Raw genomic sequence first — 22,059 nt, 5'->3', positions numbered from 1 at the left:
ATTAGCAAATATCTGATGTTAATCAATAATATATACTAAAGAGTTTATAGAAAGACAAACATAGCCAAGGTATAGCACCATGGGATATTAAAATTTTCCCATATTTTTACCCAAAGTGCGCCACATCGTGTAATTGACCAAACCAAATCAATTGTCACTGAGTCGCTTCCAATTCAGAGAGAACAACGTAGAGCTACCCCTTGGGGTAGTTGCTGAGGCTTCTTTCACATTAACAGGAACAGACAGCCTCATAAGGAAGATATTAAACCCAAACAATGTGGCAAGAAAGAGAACAAGTATGGTGGGTGAGAACCCTGCATACCTACAAAGAGGACACATTTACATTTCCTAGTTGAACATCTGCCATTAAAGTTCCATAAGCAGAGGGCTGAAAACTACTAAATTTATAATCAGTCATTCCTTCTGTATTTGCCACATACTCAAAACAAACAAGCAAAAAAGCTAGAATTTCAATCAAGGTGCAAATAATTAGATAAATTAATTAAGAATTGCGTGCTCGTTGAAAATTATCCTAGGGTTTAAGCGAGGTGGGTGTTTGAAGTATATACTTTAAGTAACACTAACAAAAGTCAGTGCTGCGCACTAGCTTTCTAAATGTTTCTCTCTGAATGACAGTGTGGTAAACACAATCAGGTGAATACACAGAAAGCTAAAATTTCATTTGGTGTAAATTTAATGTAAATAAAGACAACATTAAGTTCACTGATGAAATTTGATGCAATAGAACATTTCTCATAGAATTGAACCTTAAGGCTTTTTTTAGAGTGAAAATAAAGTAAAGCTGCTAAGAAAGCACAGAACCACAATAAGAGTGCGAGGTCGGTAAAGAGAAAACTACCTGACCACATTCGAAGTCTCTATTATTATTCCTGTTAAACATCTTGAAAACGGAGGAAGGTCTGCAAGGCACTCTGGTGGAGTAAGCTCGTCTATATCCGAAGCCTGAACAAAATAAGTTTCAAATCAATCATTTGCAATTTGAGTCTGGGTCGATTGCTTATTTTATTTTACTTAGCATTTCTTTGAACACTTGAGAAAAGTCTTCCAGAAACTTGAAGCTGATGTCTTCTTAAAACCAAACAGTACATTAGCTTAACTAGTTAAAAGTGTTTGCCTTCAGTAGTACTCTTTTAACAGCTATCCAACTGGGATCAAATTGACAAAAGGCAACTTGCGGGATTAGAAGGGAATCCTAGGGGTCGGGGACTTTATGCTAACAGCGTAGGAGGGCGAGGATACTGATTGTACAACTTGAGGAAAGCAACCCACCTAAGTGGTACACAGAGAAACTACTACACTGGTGTGCTTTGCTGTAATATTCAATAATCAAATAAATAAAAATGAGAGGGGAAAACAGTAACACCAACCAAAGGCATACATGTTTTCAAAGAAACAAAATCAGGAATGCTTCTTAAAGGGATGTCAAAATGTCATCTGGCTCACTTGGGACAGCTCATCAGGAAAGATAATTGCTAGGGGGAAGAAAAAACACCTTGTTTGACAAAGAGGATAAATGGAAACAGAAAAATCCTCAGTGAGGTGGATTGACAGTAGCCAAAACAATGGGCTCAAACAGATCCAAGACCATGGACAAGGAGCAGGAGCAGGCAGGCACTCAATGGCAGCAGCATGTCATGGAAAGCTAACCAAAGAGAAGCAGGCGGTGGCCGAGACTCGCAGATTCTGTATCAAGGGTGTTGGTGCTGGTGTGTGCTGCCAGAGACCCTGTTAGCAGGACCAGCAGTTATACAGAGAATGCCACACAGGAGCTAAAACTGGAAAATACTAATTTTGCTGGGTATTTCTCATTCATTCTTGTAACTGTTCATGATCTTTATCCTTCTGTGACATACTGTCTATCAGTATTCTGATAGCTTATAATTTTCCTTAAATAATTTTAAAATACCAGCTACAAATTTAATGTTTATCCTTGATTCAAAAGAACAAAATTGTTTCCATTTATAAGCAAAGCTAAACTACAGCTAAGCTTTCACAAATGATTTTAGGATTCCCAAGGAAAGTGGGATAATACCTATTCTGAAGATATTTATCTACAACTTTAAAATGGATTTAAAAAAACTACTTCAGAAAATTTAAAGTTACTGCCATAAGATGGAAGAAATTCTAAATCTGCAAAGAAATTCCACTTCTAAAGCTTCATAGTTAGCATCCATAGAGGACTACTACTCTCAAAACTAATATTAGACTTATATATGGTACTTCAGGGGTGTCAGTTATAAACGAATTGACCTTAAAAAAAGTTCTGAAAATTTTTACGTTACCATGAGGTATTTATTAGTTATATCTATAAAACTTCATTGAAATTCACTACAATAAAGGCAAAGAATAATTGTGAGCTTATATAAACGTTTTTTAAAACATCCTTCATATTCTTCATAAAAATAATTAAGAGCAAATTAACAAATTATTTCAGAATTATACCATAAAATTATTATTCTTTCTTGAAAAAGTGATGTACAGAGTTTAATTAATGATACAGTATTAAATAATGAAGGAGCCCTGGTGAAACTATTGCATAAGCATTGGACTGATAATAGCAAGGTTGGCAGTTCAAATCCACCAGCTGAGCTCTTTTACTCCAGTAAAATGTATAGTCCCCGAAACTTTGAATGTCAATGGTGGTGGTCTGGCTTTGTTTTTTATTTTAATTTATTTTATTAAATAAAAACATGTAACTTTTTACCTTAACTAGTACTCGGTTGATGATGAATAGTAATCAGTTGATGATGAATCCCTAGAGTAGCTTTATCACCCTATTTTATATATTATTTCCCTTTCCTTCTAAATATTTTTTGCTTATTATTTTATAAGTGAGCTTTCAGAAGTAGAGGATATTTATGATAATAAATATTATCATAACACTAATTTCTAAATATTAAGGATTTTGAAATGTAAAACTTCCCTAAAGAACATAAAATGAACTGTATCTGATGTGACATTATCAAATGACTGAGTTTTGTTATCAGCAATAGTTGAATTTTGGTTTGCAAGAAAATGTCTTCAGTTTACAGGAAAACATGCTAAAGTACTTATGGCTAAAATGCTATGTCTATAATTGCTTAAAAGTTCTTGGTGGGTAAGACAAATATGGCTAAAGTGGAACAACTATTAAGTTTAGCTGACAAAGGGTTTCCATAGTGCCTTGTAAACTGGAAAATGTTAATAAAAAGGTTTAAATTTTTTAATTAAAAAATCAAGTATTAAAGTATGTTAATAAAATGAACATTTCTAAATGTAAAATGAGTGTTTAAAATGTTAAACTGGATATAGCAAAGGGTATTTTTACCTTATTACTGTTGACCCCCAAAAGATAGCCAATTATTTTCCTCCCTATATGAAATCATCACTCAATACTTACGCATTTGTCTAAACCAGAAATCAGAAATGTTCACAATGTAAGCACAGGTTGGGTTATAACCATAAGAAATGACACCTTTAATGTTTTTCACAATGGTCGTAAGATAATAAAATACAAATTAGCTATCAGATTTTGAGGTACAAATCTTAGAAAACAAGGAACCACATCACAAACTATTTCACTCAACTTTAAGTTCTTAGAAAACACTCTGAAAAAAAGTTTCAAAGTGCTTACATTTTTTTACAGTCCAGAAAGAGAACAGACCACACAGTAATTTCACCATCGACATATTTACCTTTTGTAGTTTATGACTTATCTCCACCACCTGAGCAGCAATCAGAGTAGAAAGCACTCCCCTGTGAAGAGGTGTGTTCATGTGCCAAAACTGAACGGTCCTTAGAAACTCATGCAGAGGCTTCTGAACAGAATAAAGTAACTACAACGAAACAGATCATTCCTTTTCAGTGGAGCTAAAAGTCATGGTTAAAACATGCCAACAAAACCAAGACGTTTCTCACCCAGGTTTCAAGGATCTAATAATGATCTTACTTGCCCACTTCCCAGTGCCCACTGCTTTCCTTTCTTCTGTAGAGCTCAGGCTGATAGGAATCCACAAGCACCAGTGCAAAAAAGAAGTGATAGGAATTAAGCCTTCTAATAACTACTGGTAGAAACATTCTTGCCCCAAAAGCAAAACAAAAAACTCCGCCTCGAGAACAAAAGTATAAAAAGAAGGAAACGTAAACATGAAAAATGTCAATTGCATTAAAATAAGACATCAACTTAAGACAATGGATTCTCAGTGAAGTGACATAGCAGGTAGTAAAAGATTAGGTTAAAAAATTTAGAAATGGCCCATATTATATCACAAATTAATGAACACATTAAGTTTAACTATTGCAATCCAACCCTTATCATCACAAATTAATCATCCTTATCAACCTGGCCTCAGTACACATCTCCTAAAACCTTACATAGCTCTAAATAAAGATAATTATAAAGTCAGACTGATGTCTAACAGGATACAGCTAATTAAACTAACACACATACATACACACTAGCCCATTATATTTCTTAAGAAAACAAAAATTAATCAAAAACAAAATCACTTCAAATACTCAATATGAGATCAAGAAAATATGGCCATCAATCTTCAATAATCTATCAGCAAAGAAAAGAATAAAGTTGAAAATGTAAAAAAAAAGAATAAAGTTGGAAGTCTTCAGTATTTCACAAACACACTTCCTCTTATTTACACATTCTAAAAATCATTTTTGAAGAATAGCTCATTTATGTTTTAAGAGTCACTTAAACAATAATGGCTATGGTGACAATATGAATTTGTTCAGAAACATGTATAACATTTTGAAGAATATAAACAAATCTGACAAAAAGGTCAATAGTTTGTTGTTTTTTTTAGTGTTGCATTTTGATTTAATCTAATTACATACAAATGTGATTATAGTTCCTAATTCTAAGAGGAAGATTATGAATGCTACAGATTATTCGTTTTCACTTTTACATTTGAACCATGTGAAATTTTACATGATGGATTAGTTCAGACTTTCCATGCACCACCTCAAAATTATACAGAATTGAAGCAGTTTAAAAAAAACCACTAAAGTTTTCATGCTCATTGAGAGGTAATGTGCAACTTACTTGGTTACAATGTACTCTGTCACTAAATGCCTAGAAGTAATGGTGGCTCACTTTACAGTGAGTGGACCCTGGATTGGTTTTTACCAAATGGTTAACTACTAAATCATTTGGGTGACAACGAAAAAGCAGGTCAATAGATTTATATGAACTAGTTATTCAACAATAAGTTCTTATTACATAATGACACATTTGTATCAGCTTTCAGGTTCCTGTCAAGATTTATAGTCTCAAAACCCCAAAGGAGCAGTTCTACTTGGTCTTATAGGGTCACTCTGAGTCAGAACTGACTTGATAGCATCAGGTTTTGAGTTCAATCAGCAAAGACAATCCACAGGTACCCTTTCAAGCCTGAGTATCATTTCCAATTAAGAGAAGATTCAAAGATTAATAAATGCTTGGAAGGTAACCTATGATGAGTTCACAGTGCATCTGTGGAAAGTCTGCATAAACTGAGGCCTTTGCTGTTGCTGTGTTGATTCCAACCCACAGCAACTCTATACAACAGAGTACAACTACTGCACCGGGTTTCCTAGGCTTCAGTCTACCGCTGTAATCCAGTGAAGCAAGATGTCAGGTCTTTCCTTCTATGGTGCCAATTGTGGGTTAAAATTGTAGCTCTTTTGGTTAGCAGTCAAGTAGGTTAATCATTGCACCACCAGGATCCCCAATCTGAAGTCTGTGCTCTAAAGGCAAAATCAGCACCCTCAAAGCTCTACATCTGGAAAATTATATAAAATAATAATGTAACACTCACTAGCCTATTAACAGATGTACTCTATCAATTCTAGGTTAAGCTGTACTAGTAAAAACATGTTCCAAGGCTGATAGAGATACGCAAAGGAATGAAGCTCCACAGTCCTCAGGCCAGATGGGTACAGTCTAGAACAGCCATTCCTCTTGGCCCTCTGTGACTTTTAATCACAAATACTAACATTTTCTACACGTGCCTTCTTATGGAAATGTTGGGAAGCACTACCTGAAGTGAAAGCATGAAGGTATTGCCTCTTATACCCTACCTGTATTTCATAAAATAACCTGACACCTCACGGAACGGTGACTTAAACTTCATTGAAGTAGACATTACTTTAATACACTAGTCCATGTCAGTGACTCATACTTCCATCCAATGAATATTTATCATGTAACTTATTATATTACATAAAAATGAATTACCCTAGGATAAAATAACAATCTATAAATTATCAAGGGCTCATGAGGGATGGGGGAGCGGGGAGGGCGGGGAAAAAAAAGGAGAACCTGATGCAAAGGGCTTAAGTGGAGAGCAAATGCTTTGATAATGATTAGGGCAAAGAATGTACGGAGGATGTGCTTTATACAATTGATGTATGTATATGTATGGATTGTGATAAGAGTTGTATGAGCCCCTAATAAAATGTAAAAAAAAAAAAGAATTACCCGTATGCCTTCTTCTGGTTGTTTCTTGAAGCCCCGTGCAATACATTCCAACATAATCTGGAATACTTTCTGGACTGTGTCAAACAGTGTTGCCATGTCTTCATTTGAATTTGATTTTTGAATTAAAGATCTTCTTCCAGTCATCTCTTTCAGAATGCCAAGAAGTAATGAAACATAAAAAAATCCCTTCACTAGAAAGAAAATTGGAAATATCAGTTATCGGCACATAATGAGTTGAAATTATCATGCATTTTTTTCACCAACATGAGTGTTTATGATGGCAGGTTACATATGCCGGGTTTCAAAAAGTGCATGGAAAATGTATACTAAGATAAAACGAGGTGTGGATTTCAATTTTTTGCACCAAAATAAACTTGTACTAGCTTGTCATATAACATGGCTGAGCAGCATCTAGTGAGGCATTAAGAAAGATATCGGGTTGAAAAAGAGTCCTTTATCAGAGTACTATGGATTCTGCTAAACTCGAAACAAAAACAAACATCAAATTGATAGTAATGCTTGTGTGGAAGAATGGGAAATTCATTGACAATTTATAAAAATTTTATGGGAAAAATGCACCCCCCAAATCAGAAGTCCACAAATGGGTAACGCATTATATAAAGGTACAGGATGATGTTGAAGATGAATACTGCATTAATTAGCACACCACCCACATCAACTGTGAAGGAAAGAATCTTGTTTGAGCCCTAATGGAAAAGGCCTGCTCACTGAAAGAAGAAATAATCGCCAGCACTGTAGACATATCAACTGGTTGGGCTTACACATTCTGATGGAAAAATTAAAGTTCAGCAACCTTTCTGCTTGATGGACACCAAAACAATTGTGTCCATATGTGCAGACAAGAGCAGGGCTTTCAATGGAAACTTCAAACTGGTGGGTCATGATCCTGAAGCATGTTTGAAGAATCTAAACAGATAACACCCCTCCCTTTACCATTATGATCCCACAGACAAAGCACAATCAGCAACTGCCAGGCGGTAGAAATGGTCTAATCAATGCAAAAGCAGACCCATCAAGAAAAAAGACCACACAGTTTTTTTGCAATGCTCAAAGCATTTTAATTCCTAACTTTCTGGATGGCCAAAGATGGATAACATCTTCTTATTGAGAAAGAAAGCCAGAGCTATGTCAGTAAAGCTTCACCCCAAATCCACAACCACGATGATACTGCTGGCTATTCTCATTGAACAAGCACAAGTTTGACGTTTCAACGGTAAGTTAATTACAGTTCTGATTTGGCTCACTCTGACATTTTGTATCCTGATCTCAAAAAATCTTTAAAGGGTGCCCATTTTTTTTTCAATTAATATTCACAATGTTTAAAAAGATGGTATTGTTAAATTCCCAGGATTCTCAGTTCTTAAGGGGTAGATGAAATGGCTGATAGTATCGCTTATAAAAGTACCTAGACCTTGAAAGACCTTATGCTGAGAAATAAAGTTTATAGATTAAAAATATATATTTTATTTCCATTTTCCACGAACTTTTTGAAGACCATTCATATAAATGATAAGCAGGTACCAAAGAGCCAGGTTGATCAGATTCATTTAAATAGTATAAAATAAATTAAAACTTTTGTTCCACTTATATTATATATAGGTTGAATACCTTCCGATAATAGTAATTGTGAATTTGATTGAGTCACTAAACTAAGAACACAGGAATACACAGCAATTTGGAAGTGTGATTTCCTTGAATCTCTGAATTTAAAGAACATTTTTTATTATCTGATAGATTAATCAAATAAACAACCAGATCTATTATTACAAAACATGTAACAGAACATGGCTTGAGAGTCTCCCAGGCTATATATCTCGAAGATTTTGTAGTAGCTCACTGGTCAGTGTTCTCTTTTGAACCATCTCCTTTCCTGTTACATGAATTCTGTACAATTTATTGCTGAATTTAAGCCCAACTATATAGTTTAACCTTGAGATTTTGGGTTCTCATTTTCATTTCTAACCAGTCTGGGTATAAAATATGCTATATAAAGTAATACTGATAAGAACATACATTACCAGAAACAATATTTTATGAACAAAGCCAACAGTGACATTGTCCACCAGTGAGGGTTTTTTTTTTAGCATTTAACACATATTCGTGCACCTCTTATGATACTTCATTCTGCCTCAGACATTAATCAAGCACTAGATATGTGCATATAAATTGCCTCCCCATCTTCATGGCAGGGAACCATGACATATGATTATTTTTCCATCTACTACTACACATCACACTTTTGTTGTTCAGAAAAGCCTATCTATGAGTAAGAAGTAAGGCTCTTCATTAAAAGGGCATGTAGGTGACAAGTCAGCGGATCACAATCAAGAACTTACATAAGAAATAGAGATAGCTTAAATACTGTGGTTTATAAGATAAATTACTAGTTATAAGCTGTTTGAAACAAAAATATGAAACTAACAATAGCCCCCCAAAAATGGGGGGAATTGGCGAAAATGTTTATGCTCCAGTCTATTCCTAAAAGCATATGGTTTCACAAAACGTTATGAAATGACTAAAAACAGGAACTTTCAAAGAGAATTACTCTCCTTAAAAGAAGACAAAAAGATCTAAATTTTTCAGATATGTAAGTTATGTGGGAAAAAAAAGCCTAAAAGGTGGAACAGGAGATAACAGAAAGCTGATCGATCTAAAAAGGAAGTGCTAACAAATCAGAGAAGACGCTGCACTGAAGGGTAAAGGATGCATCCACACAAGATAGTCTGTGCAGACATCTCTTCAAGGTGGGCTGAGCCGGGAAGGAGGCACAGGGAAAGGTGCTGATGTGGCAGAACCAATAAACAGATACGCTTACTGACAGAAATCCCTAAAGTTAAAAAATTTTAATTGTGCCTTATGAAGCGATACATATAGATACTAGTTAAGAAAGTACAATGAATTGATTTTTGTAAATGTCAAAATTCACAACATATTACAGAAGAAGCTGATTTTGAAAGCTTCGTAAATGTTATCGATTATATCTAACACTTGCTTCTTTAAAGTAAATTAGTTTATAAGCAAAGTGTATATGGGGGGAAGGGGATATCAATATAATGCAGAGTAACATTGTTTTAATATAAAAATCCTATATTTATTAGATATGTAACATTTATTTAAATTGTGCTGGTATTTTTAAAGATTGTTATTTTATGAATGTTGTCATACAGCACAGAGTTTTAATAGTCTGTACCAAATCTCTTTCCAGAAGTTGTTAATTTTAGTGTCTGTTATTGTACAATACATGGCTTCTTTTGAAAACTGCTTATTGTAGCATATGCATTTTGGGGAGTTTGGAGTTTTGCAGTTGGGTTACACACAAGAACCAGCTGTATTCTTTTCTCTAGTACTCCCTTTCTCAGACAGGGTACCAGATTTCAAACTACTTGTTTGGAAATCTAAATTCTAATTAGCCCCTCATAAAAGTAAATTTTATTAATACTAAAACCAGATTTAGCTCTTAGGAAAAACAATCCCTAAAGACTAACCTAATTAATTAAGAATGAATCGTTGTTAATGTTTTTTTCATCAGGGTCTAAAATGCTATTTTCACAACAGAAAATGAGTTATAAAAAAAAGGCTGAACTTTAAGATAATGTTTAAACTTAAATTGGATACCTTAAACACTGTATAATCTAGCTTATAATTAAAGATTAAGATGCGCAAACACTAACTAGAGAAGAGGGACCAACACCCTACCTCCAACTTTAGGAGCCGAACCATAAAATGACTGAGGGTGTTTGGATGCAAAAACACTCTGTAATCTATCAGGTCCTGTTGGCCAAGTGGGTTAAGCATTACTTTGTTAACTGCCAGGTCAGCAGTAAAAACCTACTAGTCCCTCCACAGGAGAAAGATGAGGTGCCTGCTCCCATAAAGAGAACATGATGGACAGAGAAGTTCTACTCTGTCCTAGTAGACGCTCATGATAAGCTGAATGGCAGTTAATGTTAGTCTACTATGAACTCAATGAATCTGATTTTCCAAACATAATGCTGAATTTATTAAGTGATTCTATCAAATCTTTGTCTTTTAGCAAATATCTAAGCTGAAAGAAATTTAAATAGGCATTTTTGAAGTTTCTATAGCTCTCAGAAAGAATCAAATGTAGAACAGAGACAGGTAATAATAATAATAATTTCAAAATGGCTGTATATAAATAATGCAATCTACCTGATGGGGGCTTTTCTCTTCCTGAGAAGTTTCAGTCTCTGAAACCCACAGGGGAAGTTCTACTCTGCTCGATAGGGTTGCTATGAGTCTGAATCAACTCCATGACAGTGCATTTGGTTGGTTGGGACCATACCCCAGGGATAGTGGGACTTGGGTCTTTGAAGTATTTTAAGTCAAACTTGTAGAACAGAAGCTGCTATGGAGGACATTCGGTTTTATCTGCCAACAACCCTCTCCGGGGGATAACGACAGTTCTACACGTGGTGCTCCTGGGGCATCGGACAACTCCCCACACGAGCCCCTGGTCCAGCAGATGCAGGGAGAAACTCCCGTGAGAGGTGCTCTCTAAACGACAAGAGTGTGGTGTTTTCTGTCCTTTTTAAATATAGAAATAGGTTCAAGACTTCCAAGGGGCATCTCACCCACTCTTATCTAACAGCAAAATCACCCAAAAAGAAGTAGCACGCCAAGGATCTCATTAAGAAATTCTGAGTGTAGTCCTGCCTGATGCCAGAAACATCTTTGATCTTCCTGATTGCATCAATCAATAAATTCCTTTCTTGGCATAAGCCTATGACTTAACCTACTTACCAATCTTTCATGTGAGGAATCCGGAGCAGCAACGTAAATGCAGGAGGAAGGAAGAAGAGAAGGGAGAACAGTGCAAGCAAGGCGGGAAGAGAAAAAGGCCTTCCCTTAACACCCACTCACACAGTGAATCCAGGATGGACGATACCTTCAGAACCAAGGGTGTGAGGGGCGATGCTGGGAGAGTGGAGGGTGAGTGGGTTGGAAAGGTGGAACTGATCACAAGGATCCACATGTGACCTCTTCCCAGGGAGAGGGACAACAGAGAAGGAGTGGAAGGGAGACTCCGGATAGGGCAAGATATGACAAAATAACAATGTATAAATTACCAACGGCACATGAGGGAGGGGAGGGAGGGGGAAAAAAAGAGGACCTGATGCAAAGGGCTTAAGTGGAGAGCAAATGCTTTGAGAATGATTGGGGCAGGGAATGTGCAGATATGCTTTATACAATTGATGTATGTATATGTATGGATTGTGATGAGTTGTATGAGCCCCTAATAAAATGTTTAAAAAAAAAAAGAATGGTGGCAACATATGTAAAAATATGCTTGATACAATTGATGTTATCCGAATGTTATAAGCGCTGTAAGAGCCCCCAATAAAATGATATAAAATCAAAACAAAAAAAAACACCCACTCACTCACTGTCATCAAGTCAGTTCTGGCACACAGTGACCCTATAGGACAGGCAAGGACTGCCCCTGTGAGTTTCACAGACTGGATCTCTTTATGGGAGTAGAAAGCCCATCTTTCCCCCTAGGAACAGCGGGTGGTTTCTAACGGCCGACCTTGGGAATAGCAGCCCAATGAGTAACCACTCTGCCATTTTTAACACTCACTGCTCTAAAGTAGTTCTCTAGTAAAAGAAACATACCTGTTTCCATGATTTTAAGACTTCGCTGTAAAAGATGTAACTGAAACTTATAATCACCCAGGCCAACCATCACAATGTCTTTACATACTGTCAGATAGGTCTGCAAAAGAGAGAGATGTAGCAAGGCGATATATTAACAAAGGATTTTTTTAATGGCAATAAATCCAACCTGGTAATGCTCCTAATATTTCATATATAAATTATATAATAAAACAGATATTAACAAAAATATTTTACAAATAATTTTCCATAGTACATTAATTTTTATAAGCAATCTAGAAACACATGCAATTCCACAGACATTATGAACACTTATCACCTGCAATAGATAAAACTATGTTAAAAAAGGTTTCTGAGTATGAAGAGTCCAACCTGGATGATTTGCTGATAAATGACTCTATGAAGCTTCAAATAGTCTTCTTCTTGATCTTGGATATATGTTAAAATTTTGCTTTCTAACCAAAATCCAGTGTCTTCCAAAATGGACAGATATACTTTTTCTTCTGAGCAAAACTGTGCAATGACAACAATAAATGATAAATAACAATGCAACTTTAGCAACATTCTTCTTATTCTAATATAGATAAGGAAAATAAGATTCACCTTGTGATGAAGATGAATACTTAATCGACAATAGAGACTAAAGGCTTGCAGGGCTGTTGCTTGATTGAAGTTACGACGTTTTTCACCGGATGACAGCAAAATGGATTCCAGGTCGGTCTGTAAGATTAGAAAATGTAAAGGCCTGTCATGGATTGAATGGTGGCCCCCCCAAAAACATGTCTCAATTTTGCTGGCTCACAGTTCTCAGTAAGGTTTGGTGTGATCAGACAATTAGAGATTTAGGATGGGAGGCTGCATCCTTACTTAGGTCACAACCCTGACCAGATGTACGACGAGTTTCCCTGGGGTGCAGTCTGTATCACTTTTTATCTTAAGGGAGAAAAAGGAAGAGAGAAGCAACCTGACAGAAAGGGATCTATTATGACCAAGGAAAGAAGCATTGGGAATCTCTGAGAACCAGCATTCTGAATTTGGACTTCTAGCCTTCGAAAGTGAGAAATATTCATTTGTTTGGAAAAACCACAGAACTAGCTAACCACGACAAGGTCATAATCTGATTAATAAATCACCACAATATTCTAACATGGCAAGTACAACCCAAAGCTTCTGAATCGACAATGGTAATTATCTAAAAGATAAGGGCAACTGAGGTAAATTTAGTAAGAGGTAAATTTTTTTGAAAAATTTAAAGTATCTTCCCTTACTCACCTACCATACATATCCTTTTTTTAAGAGACTTATTTTTAAGAGTATATTTATAACAAAAATACATTTAAGAGTTATTGCTTTAAGCCTGAACCAATAATAACAATATCAAATAAGGATGCCACCAGGTCATATATTTAAAAGATTTTTCTCCACAGGAAATTCTATGTGAGGTTCCTAGGGAAGGGTGCTAGGACCTAAAAACGCAAGACTTAGCAAGAAAAATAAATAAATAAAAAGGCATTTCAACCAAGAAAGGGTATAAACAGAGCACTCTTCTGCACCAGCCCTCAGCCACTCAGGCCCGCTGCCTTCCCCCTAGTCATACCCCATACAGTAGGATGGACACTGCCGGGTTTGGAGATGTGTGGAGAGGGGTTCCTGTCGTTGCTGTCTGACAGCTACAGTGGAGGATTGAGGGACTTTAGCATGTGCAATGGGTGGTCCTAGTCACTGTGGAAACCTTGGTGGCGCAGTGGGTAAGTAGTTGGCTAGTAATAAAACCCACCAACTGCTCCCAGGGAAAAAGCTGTGGCTCGCTGCTTCCATAAAGACAACAGCCTTGGAAATGACCTGGGGAAGTTCTACCCTGCCCTTTAGAGTTGTCACGGGTCTCTGGTGGGACAGAGCAGTCCATCAGACGAGCCTGCCAATATGTATGCCCACCCACTTATCTTTCACTGGAGAAGCAGACTCACACAACGAAGCCAGGTGTCCAGGTTAGTCACCTCTGTCACCCAAAATCCTATTTCCGGTGAGCACAAATCTCTGCCTGTTCATTAACTGAGCATGAGTCCCTGAGAGTGCACAATCACAATAACCATGCTCACTTCAAGTTCAAGACACAATCAATAAAAAAGGACACTTTCCCGGCAATCTTCCAATCCCCCTGGCTATTCCTCTCCTGGATGTCCATTTCAATCTTCCTCCTTCCCCTTCCCCTATCGATGTCAAGGCAAGACTCTGATGCAAGCCCAACTGTGGTCAGCAGTGAGCAGAGGTCATTGCCATGTGGCTGGTTCCTGGAGGTGACGGGGCAAAGCAAGAATCGGGGAAGAAGGGAAAAGGTGAATTCTACCTGGAAGTAGAGAACACTGGGTTTGTGGGTTCATATGACAACCCCTCTAGAGATTCCTAGAAAAAGCTGCCAAAGACTGCAGAGACGCTAGCATTTCCATCTTAACAGGTAAAAAGAGAGCAAGAAAGCTTCTGTTTAACGACTCACTTTACTGCCAATGATATGTTCTGAGAAACATGAATTATACACTTGAGTCCTATTTCCAAAATTAGATTGGATAAACAAACAAAAAATCAAAACATATGGTTCTAAACACTGCCTATTAGGAAGGCTGGAGTCAGGAAATTTTAAAACTAGTCTCTACCTTCCCACTAACAGTTAAGTCACCTGTGTCTGGGTGTTCTTGTCTACAAATATAAGTAGGTAAACTAGAAAACTCTCAATCTCCTGTTTCTAAAATTTATAGTGGTATAAATATGTAAACTTTAAATCTAATTTATACCTCCTATTATCTTAAGAATTTTCAGTTTTCTGGGGTCCATATATGTTCTATAAAGTTACCTTTGAAGTGTCAAGTGCTTTCAAAAGATGGTTAAGTTTCTTTTGGGGAGCAGAGAGCAGGCATTCACGATTCTTTGAATGAGTCAACAAATATTCTATGTATATCAAGGCTAATTCAGGCTTTATTGGGTGTGCATCATGAATTTGTACTTTACGTTTCGATGCTGAATTACTCTGAAAGAGAAAAGCAGGATAAACTGATCACTAAAACACTTGCCTAGAAAAACACAGAACAGAATTTCTCAGTCATATGGAACCAGGCTTTCTGGAGTCATGGAGGGTGGAGGGAGTCCCATAACGATAATCTCTAATCTTTAAGCCCAAATTATCCCCTAAGTCATCTTGATGTTAAAGTTAGTTCAGCCTTTCTAAAGAATTTTCTGCCTGGAACATAGTGCTCTTTTAAGAACTATCTAAATGGTATCAAATCGACAACAGCAACTTGAAGATCAGATAGCAAACTAGGGACAGGGAGTTTGTGTTAGTTTGACAAGGAGGGGGAGAAGAGTCACACAAGTTCAAGAATGTAACCAATGTCACTGAATTGGTACATGTAGAAATTACTGAATTGGTATGCTTTGCTGTGTATACTTTCAACAACAATAAAAAAAAAACCTTCTGGAGTTAGAAAAAAAAAAACAAACAAACAAAAACCCATCATGTTCCTAGAAAATCAATTGATTTCTAATACAGAGTTATCCTCATTCATCAAGTTTTTAAGGAATTTTAAACATTACACAAATACCTTGCTTTGGGGCCGTTCCTCTGGCAACCAATCGTAAAGTAGCTCCAGAATATGTCCCACTTGTCCCCAGGAGCAAAGACAATCTAACAAAGTACAATAGTTCTTATCCATGGCTCCTTCTTCCTGATTTCTTAAGGTGGAAATAACACCACAGCTAAAAAGTTCAATATATAAAATCAATTTTAATATTTTAAAAGCAATTTGCCATTTTTCTAAAAGATGAGAAAAAACAAGATGCTAAAACCTTCTCGAGGAGAAAGCAATGTGACCAGTCTCCAGGAGAGACTGGTAGGAGAAGGGAATGGTGAGCACACAACGCCACAGATGGGGAACAATCAATAGGGGATTAAAATCCACAAGGACGTAGAGATCCTGGGGGCGTGGGAGCAACAGCAACCTAGCTGGGAGGAATTACTACCAGGTGGAAATAGGGCGAGCGTGGTGGTGGGGCAGGAGGAAGGTGAAAAGAAACAGGAATGCTCTAGTAAGTAAAGATATGGATAGAGGTATAAGCATTGGTGTGTGTATATGTTAATACATTAATTCATAACAATAACTGTATTGGTCCATGGTCATGTATCTATACGGCAATATACTGAAGTTATGGATGGACTTTGGGCCTCTGCTCATGACCTCCCTCAATGCAAGAACACTTTGTTCTAACAACCTGGCATTCTGTGATGCTCACCTTCCCAGCATAATCTCTGAAAAGAAAACTGGGTGCATAAGCAAATGTGGTGAAGAAAGCTTACGGTGCCTGGCTATCAAAAGATATAGTGTCTGGGCTCTTAAAGGCTTGAAGTTAACCAAGTGGCCATCTAGCAGAGAAGCAACAAGCCTACATGGAAGAAGCACACCAGCCTGTGAGATCATGAGGTGACACCCAGACCAAGTAACAGACATCAGAAAACCCAAAATAGAGAAAGAAACAAAAACCATATTGTTGAGAATGAGGGTCGTTGGAGCAGAGACCCAAAGCCCATCTGTAGACAATGGGACATCCAAATCCCCTCACAGAAGGCTCACAGGGAAGGGATGAGTCAAGCAAGGCGCAATAAAGCAACAAAGAAACATACAATATTCCTCTGGTTCCTTGAGGCTTCCTCACCCCCTACTATCATGACCCTAGTACTGCTTTCCACTGCGGGCTAGCTAGACCAGAGCACGTGCACAGGTATGAATGGGTAAGACATAAGCTCTCACAACGCCAGCAATAGGAATAGCGATACCAGAAGGGCAGGGGGAAGGTGTAGAGAGGAGGGCAGGAAGGAGGAACTGATTGTGATGATCGACCATAATCCCACCTCCCCACCCCCAGGGAGACAAAGAACAGAAACCATGGAGAAAGGGAGACAGCAGCTGGTGTAAGATATGAAAATAATAATTTATAATTTATCAAGGGACTACGAGGGTGGGGGGAAGAGTCTGACATCAAGGGCTGAATAGAAAATAAATGCCTAGAAAATAATGATGGCAGCACATGTACAAATGTGCTTGATACAACTGATGTAAGGATTGTTAAAGAGCTGTAAGCTCCGAGCCCTCAATAAAATGCTTTTAAAAAAAGGAAGCTAAAATCCTAAAACATAGGCCTTTGACATTATATTAACATTTGTACATTTTCTAGTATAGGGATAGGTATATGATCTTTTCATAATTGGTACAGAGCATGTACTAATGTAAAATATCCCATTTTAAGCAGCTTTGGGGAAAAGAAAAGCTGTTGCTAGGTGCCATCCAGCCAGCTCCACTGCCCCATCCTCACAATCTTTTTTATGTTTAAAGAAAATAGTCTATATAAATTCCTTTTGTAGTTTGTCTTGCTTTCTTTGAAATGCTTAACAGACTTTAGAGCAAGAATTCCTAATTATTATGGAATAATTTTTTACCGACAAAACAATTTTTAATAAGTAATACTTTTTATAAACACTTTTTACTGAAATGCTAACCAACACACTAGAGCAATGCTATCCAAAAAAATATAATAGAAGTTAGGTGAGACACATGTATTTAAAATTTTCTAATAGCCACATTTAAAAAGTAAAAAGAATGGGGTAAAATTCATTTCAGTAATAACTATTTTAACACAATGTATATAATATGCAATCAATATTTTTTAAATGGCGATATCTTGTATTCTTTCTGTACCAAGTCTTTGAATCTCTGTGCAGTTCCCATGAGCACACATCTCTACTCAGAGCAGCCTGGTGGGCACCTGTGCTTAGCTGCAGCTGTACTGGACAGAGCAGTTCTACGGTACCCGAAGGCCAGACTTAATAAAACTCTCCTAGATTTTAAAGTGGAACAGCAATTTAAGTTGCAACCGTTTCTTCTTTTACTACGTTGTAACTTCAGAGCTCAGTAAACACTTGCAACCCCAGGTTCTCCCAGCAACCAGGAGAAGGAAAGCAGCTGTGGTGACATGAACTGTCTTACTATGGCTTCTCTCCCTGACTCTGTGACCCCCTCAGGCAGCGGGGTCAGACAGCGCAAATGCTGACTGGTAGGGGAGATCGGTCAGGTGTAGTTGCCATTCCTCTGGCTATAAAAATGAGCCATCTCAGAAATAGGGGAGAAATCTCAGGACCATCAAGGAAGACGAACCTGTGGCGGAGCACATGGAAAGTAGAAGAGACAGTAGTGGCTGTGCCACACAGAGACCAGAGACTGAATCAGAGACCATGAGACAGAACAGAAACAGCGTCCAGACTACGGGACTGTGTGGCGGCAGAAAGGTCCAGTCACAGGCCAAGGGATCCCATGGCTGAAAGGCTAAGGACAGGAGAGAGACTGGGCTTCGAGCTGAGGAGAGGTGTTACTACAGATCACGGACTGTACCCTGATTGTTTTGTGATCCTGGTTTGTGGTAACCTGTTCATATCCCCAAAAAGCCCCCTTAATCATAAGCATGATCTGTGAGTTCGGTGTGACCACTGCCCTCGACTACAGGCAACCATAAAGGCTGGTGTCAGAATAGGGTAAAAGAAGGATGGAAAGAGAAGGCATGGCTGACCTCTTCCATGTGGCAATTGGCCTTTACTATAGAGATGGATTCTCTCCTTTCCCTTCTATAGCCAGCGGAGGTCAGATATAGACTGCTTGTTTCAGCAACCAATTACTTAAAGTTAAAATCTGACATTGAATGCTGGAGAGTGTCTGCTGAAATTGAAAGAACAATTAAGCAAAACAAAAGTTGAATTTCACACTTTATCATTTTAGTGACAACTACAGATGATACCTGAAGGGAGGGACAGCAGAAGGTGGCATGAAGGACAGCAGTATAATTAACGGAGTCTTACAGCGATCATCCTAAAAGCAATAAAAGGGGGGTTGGGGAGAGAGAGAAGGATATTTAAATACAGTGAATTTTTGAAAGCTTTTCCATATAACTTCCATTTGTAATGTGTTTCAGTAAAAGAAACCAAACTCCAGAGCCACCAAACACTGCTGTCAATTCAACTCATAGAACTGTCCCTGTGGGTTTCTGAGCCAGTTCATCTTTACGAGTAGAAAGCCCCATCTTTCTCCCACAGATAGGTTGGTGGGTTCAAGCAGTTGACCTGGAGGTTAGCAACTCTTTTAATTTTTAAAGGAACATTTTAGACCTATTGGTAAACCACGTTTTTGTAGAGTAAGGAAATTGCTCGATGGATATTCTTCAAGTTTTACATAACATTTGATAACCTGTGTGCTGTATGCTTTCAATGCAAATATTTTACTTACCTTCTGTACCAATTGCCAATCTAGAGCCATGCAAGCTATCGGTAAGCAGAACAGAACATATCTTTTGCTGTCAGAGCTAACTTTCATTTTTAAAACAATTCCAGAAGAAAAGAGTTTTATACACTTATTATCTTGAACTTCAATTTCAAGCTTTCAAAAGGATTCAATTCAATTTCAAGATTTTAAATAATTTCAAGAGAATGAAATTAATTCAAAGAAAATTTTGTGAAGCTAATCAGAGTATCTTTAGGAAGATAGTATGATTTAATGGAAAATACAAAGGCTTTAGAGCTGCCTAGCCAAGCCTGAATCTATATCAGATTATACAAACTAATTAGCTGATCCAACATGCAGAAAACTAAGTCTCAGGTTCCTTATTTGAAAAATGGGCATTGCTGGTAGAATGAAATGGCACAATGCACATAAAATCCTAGTGGAGTATGGAACACATCTATTCCTCACTTACCATCTCTCTGTGAGCCAAGTAAGTATTTAGTTTGAAGACAACAGTATAGAATGTACTATCCAATTACTTTGCATATTAGAAGCACAAGTCTGGCTGTTGTTGTTGTTATTGTCAGGTGCCGTCTAGTCAGTCTGACTCACAGTGACGCCATGGACAACAGGATGAAACACTGCCTGGCCCTGTGCCATCCTCACAATCGTGGTTATGTGTAGGTCCACTGTAGCAGCCACTCCGCCTCGTAGTAACAAGCAACAAGGGGCGCAGCTGCTACCTGTGGTGGTTAAGGTTATGTCACTGAGCCATGACTCCCACTCAGTAGTTGTTCAATTATAAAATGATCTACCCTGGGAGCTACATAAGGCAGGAATCATCCTCCACTATGTGATCTGACATGGTCATCCTATATTTTTCTATAACATCAGTTTTGAATAATGACCTACATTTAGAAACCTAACCATGTTGATAAGTGAGGAGTGGATGTATACGGTTAAATGCTTAGTAAACTTCAGGGGTTTTTTTTACTATTACAAGAATAATTAATAGCTCAGACTCAATTAAGGAAAAAGAAATAATTTCCTGAAAATATACACAAAATAGAAATCAAATTAAGATTTCATCTGTAATGAATGTACCTTTGTAATACTGAATTCACCCTTACCCCTCCCAGTAAATATTTTTCCCAATGCAAACTGATTCTTGCTGATTCCAGTTTATATGTGGTTTGTTATTTAAAGATATACACAATGTCCACAGCATTCCCTGAGATCAGAGCATAGAGAGTGACTCTTTCACTAGAATAATTCAGAATTATTGTCTTTCTCGTGTTCCTAGGAAACCCAGGTTATGCCCACATATTATTTTATCTAGTGCCTTACGAATTCATTTTCTGAAATTTTGGAGATGCTGGTTTTCTCAACCCAAAATAATTGAGTTTTTAATTGCACTAGTATATTTAGCAGCTGTGGCAGTTACATAATCTGTCAACTTGAAGAAGGGGTAGAATCTAGCCTGTGACCAGGTCGCACCTTGATATCCTCAGTTGGAGGCACGAGGGAGGGCAGACACATGCTCTCTGATACACATTCCTGTTGACAAGCCTCGTGGAGCTGTGCTGATGGAGGCAGAGCCCTGGAGCTGCAGGAGCCACGTGGAGACCCCTGCCAGCGCTGAGATTCTTCCACCGCTTTTGGCTCCACAAGACTTTCCCACCCACTGGCCTGTGATCTTCCTGCATTCGGCATCAGTGCATGTGTTGCATGAATCTGAAGAGGAACTTAATAGATTGGTATTGGACATAGCTAATATTGGACTTTTGGACTTGATCTGTACTGGGCTGGGATGTTTTCTTAATATACAATTACTCTTTGATGTAAAGTTCTTTCTTACACACGAGTGTCTCTGGATTTGTTTCTCTAGGTAAGCCTGACTCACACAGCAGCTTACATGATTTAGTCATGGAGGCGAGGAGCCATGCTTTCACGGTGGAGGCAGGGTGATGCACAGAAACAAGGCTCAAACACGCTGTTGTTAGCACGAGTCAAAAGCAAAAGCTACGAGGATAGTGGTGCTTTCTTTAGTTGGAGATAAATTGACATTTTTCCTATTAGTCCATTTTAGTGTTTGGTTTTGAAATATAAATTTCCTTCAGAAGTACAAAGGCAAAGACTGAAAAGGTCTCCTTAATCTAAATCCATGAAATTATACACACAGAGGTGTGTCCCGGAACTAAGATACAACTCAAATATTAAAGAGAGAAATTTGCTTATAATATATGCCACCAAATGCTTAAGTAAAACTGCCTACAAAAGAGATGTATTTCAAAATATCCTTTGTCTCAAATGGCAATAAATTAAATTAAACCTTAAAACAACATCACAAACTATTGTTGTCAGGTGGCATCAAATCCGTGTGACTCGTAGCAGCAACACACAACAGAAAAATACTGCTCCGTCTATGCCATCTTCACTGTCTTTTGCTATGTAGAAGCCCACTGTTGCAGCCCCGGTCAGTCCACCGGATCTGCCTCCTTTTTACCTTCTGATTTAACAATCATGGTGCCCTTTTCCAGGGATCGGTCACTTTTGATAGCCTTTCCCAAGTACATGAGACTAAGTCTCATCAACCTCATTTCTAAGGAACACTCTTGT

General features: G+C 37.7%; 1 protein-coding gene across 7 annotated transcripts in view; it reads right to left on the bottom strand.

Moving 5' to 3' along the window:
* The window catches only part of NCAPG2 (non-SMC condensin II complex subunit G2), a 71,753-nt gene that overhangs the window by 7,850 nt on the left and 41,844 nt on the right, over nucleotides 1-22,059 (bottom strand). For all 7 annotated transcript variants that reach the window (XM_075550168.1, XM_075550166.1, XM_075550167.1 and 4 more), the window contains exons 17-25: nucleotides 18,962-19,032; nucleotides 15,724-15,877; nucleotides 14,979-15,152; nucleotides 12,734-12,850; nucleotides 12,503-12,643; nucleotides 12,131-12,230; nucleotides 6,476-6,666; nucleotides 3,696-3,836; nucleotides 860-963 (exon numbers count right to left, since the gene is read on the bottom strand). In XM_075550168.1, the coding sequence (XP_075406283.1) occupies nucleotides 860-963; nucleotides 3,696-3,836; nucleotides 6,476-6,666; nucleotides 12,131-12,230; nucleotides 12,503-12,643; nucleotides 12,734-12,850; nucleotides 14,979-15,152; nucleotides 15,724-15,877; nucleotides 18,962-19,032 (1,193 nt within the window). The remainder of the gene's footprint in view (nucleotides 1-859; nucleotides 964-3,695; nucleotides 3,837-6,475; nucleotides 6,667-12,130; nucleotides 12,231-12,502; nucleotides 12,644-12,733; nucleotides 12,851-14,978; nucleotides 15,153-15,723; nucleotides 15,878-18,961; nucleotides 19,033-22,059) is intronic.

This window comes from Tenrec ecaudatus, chromosome 5 (assembly GCF_050624435.1).
Source record: "Tenrec ecaudatus isolate mTenEca1 chromosome 5, mTenEca1.hap1, whole genome shotgun sequence".
Lineage (NCBI taxonomy): Eukaryota > Metazoa > Chordata > Mammalia > Afrosoricida > Tenrecidae > Tenrec > Tenrec ecaudatus.
Note: the sequence above shows the minus strand (reverse complement) of the source record. Positions and strands in the feature narration are given on the sequence as shown.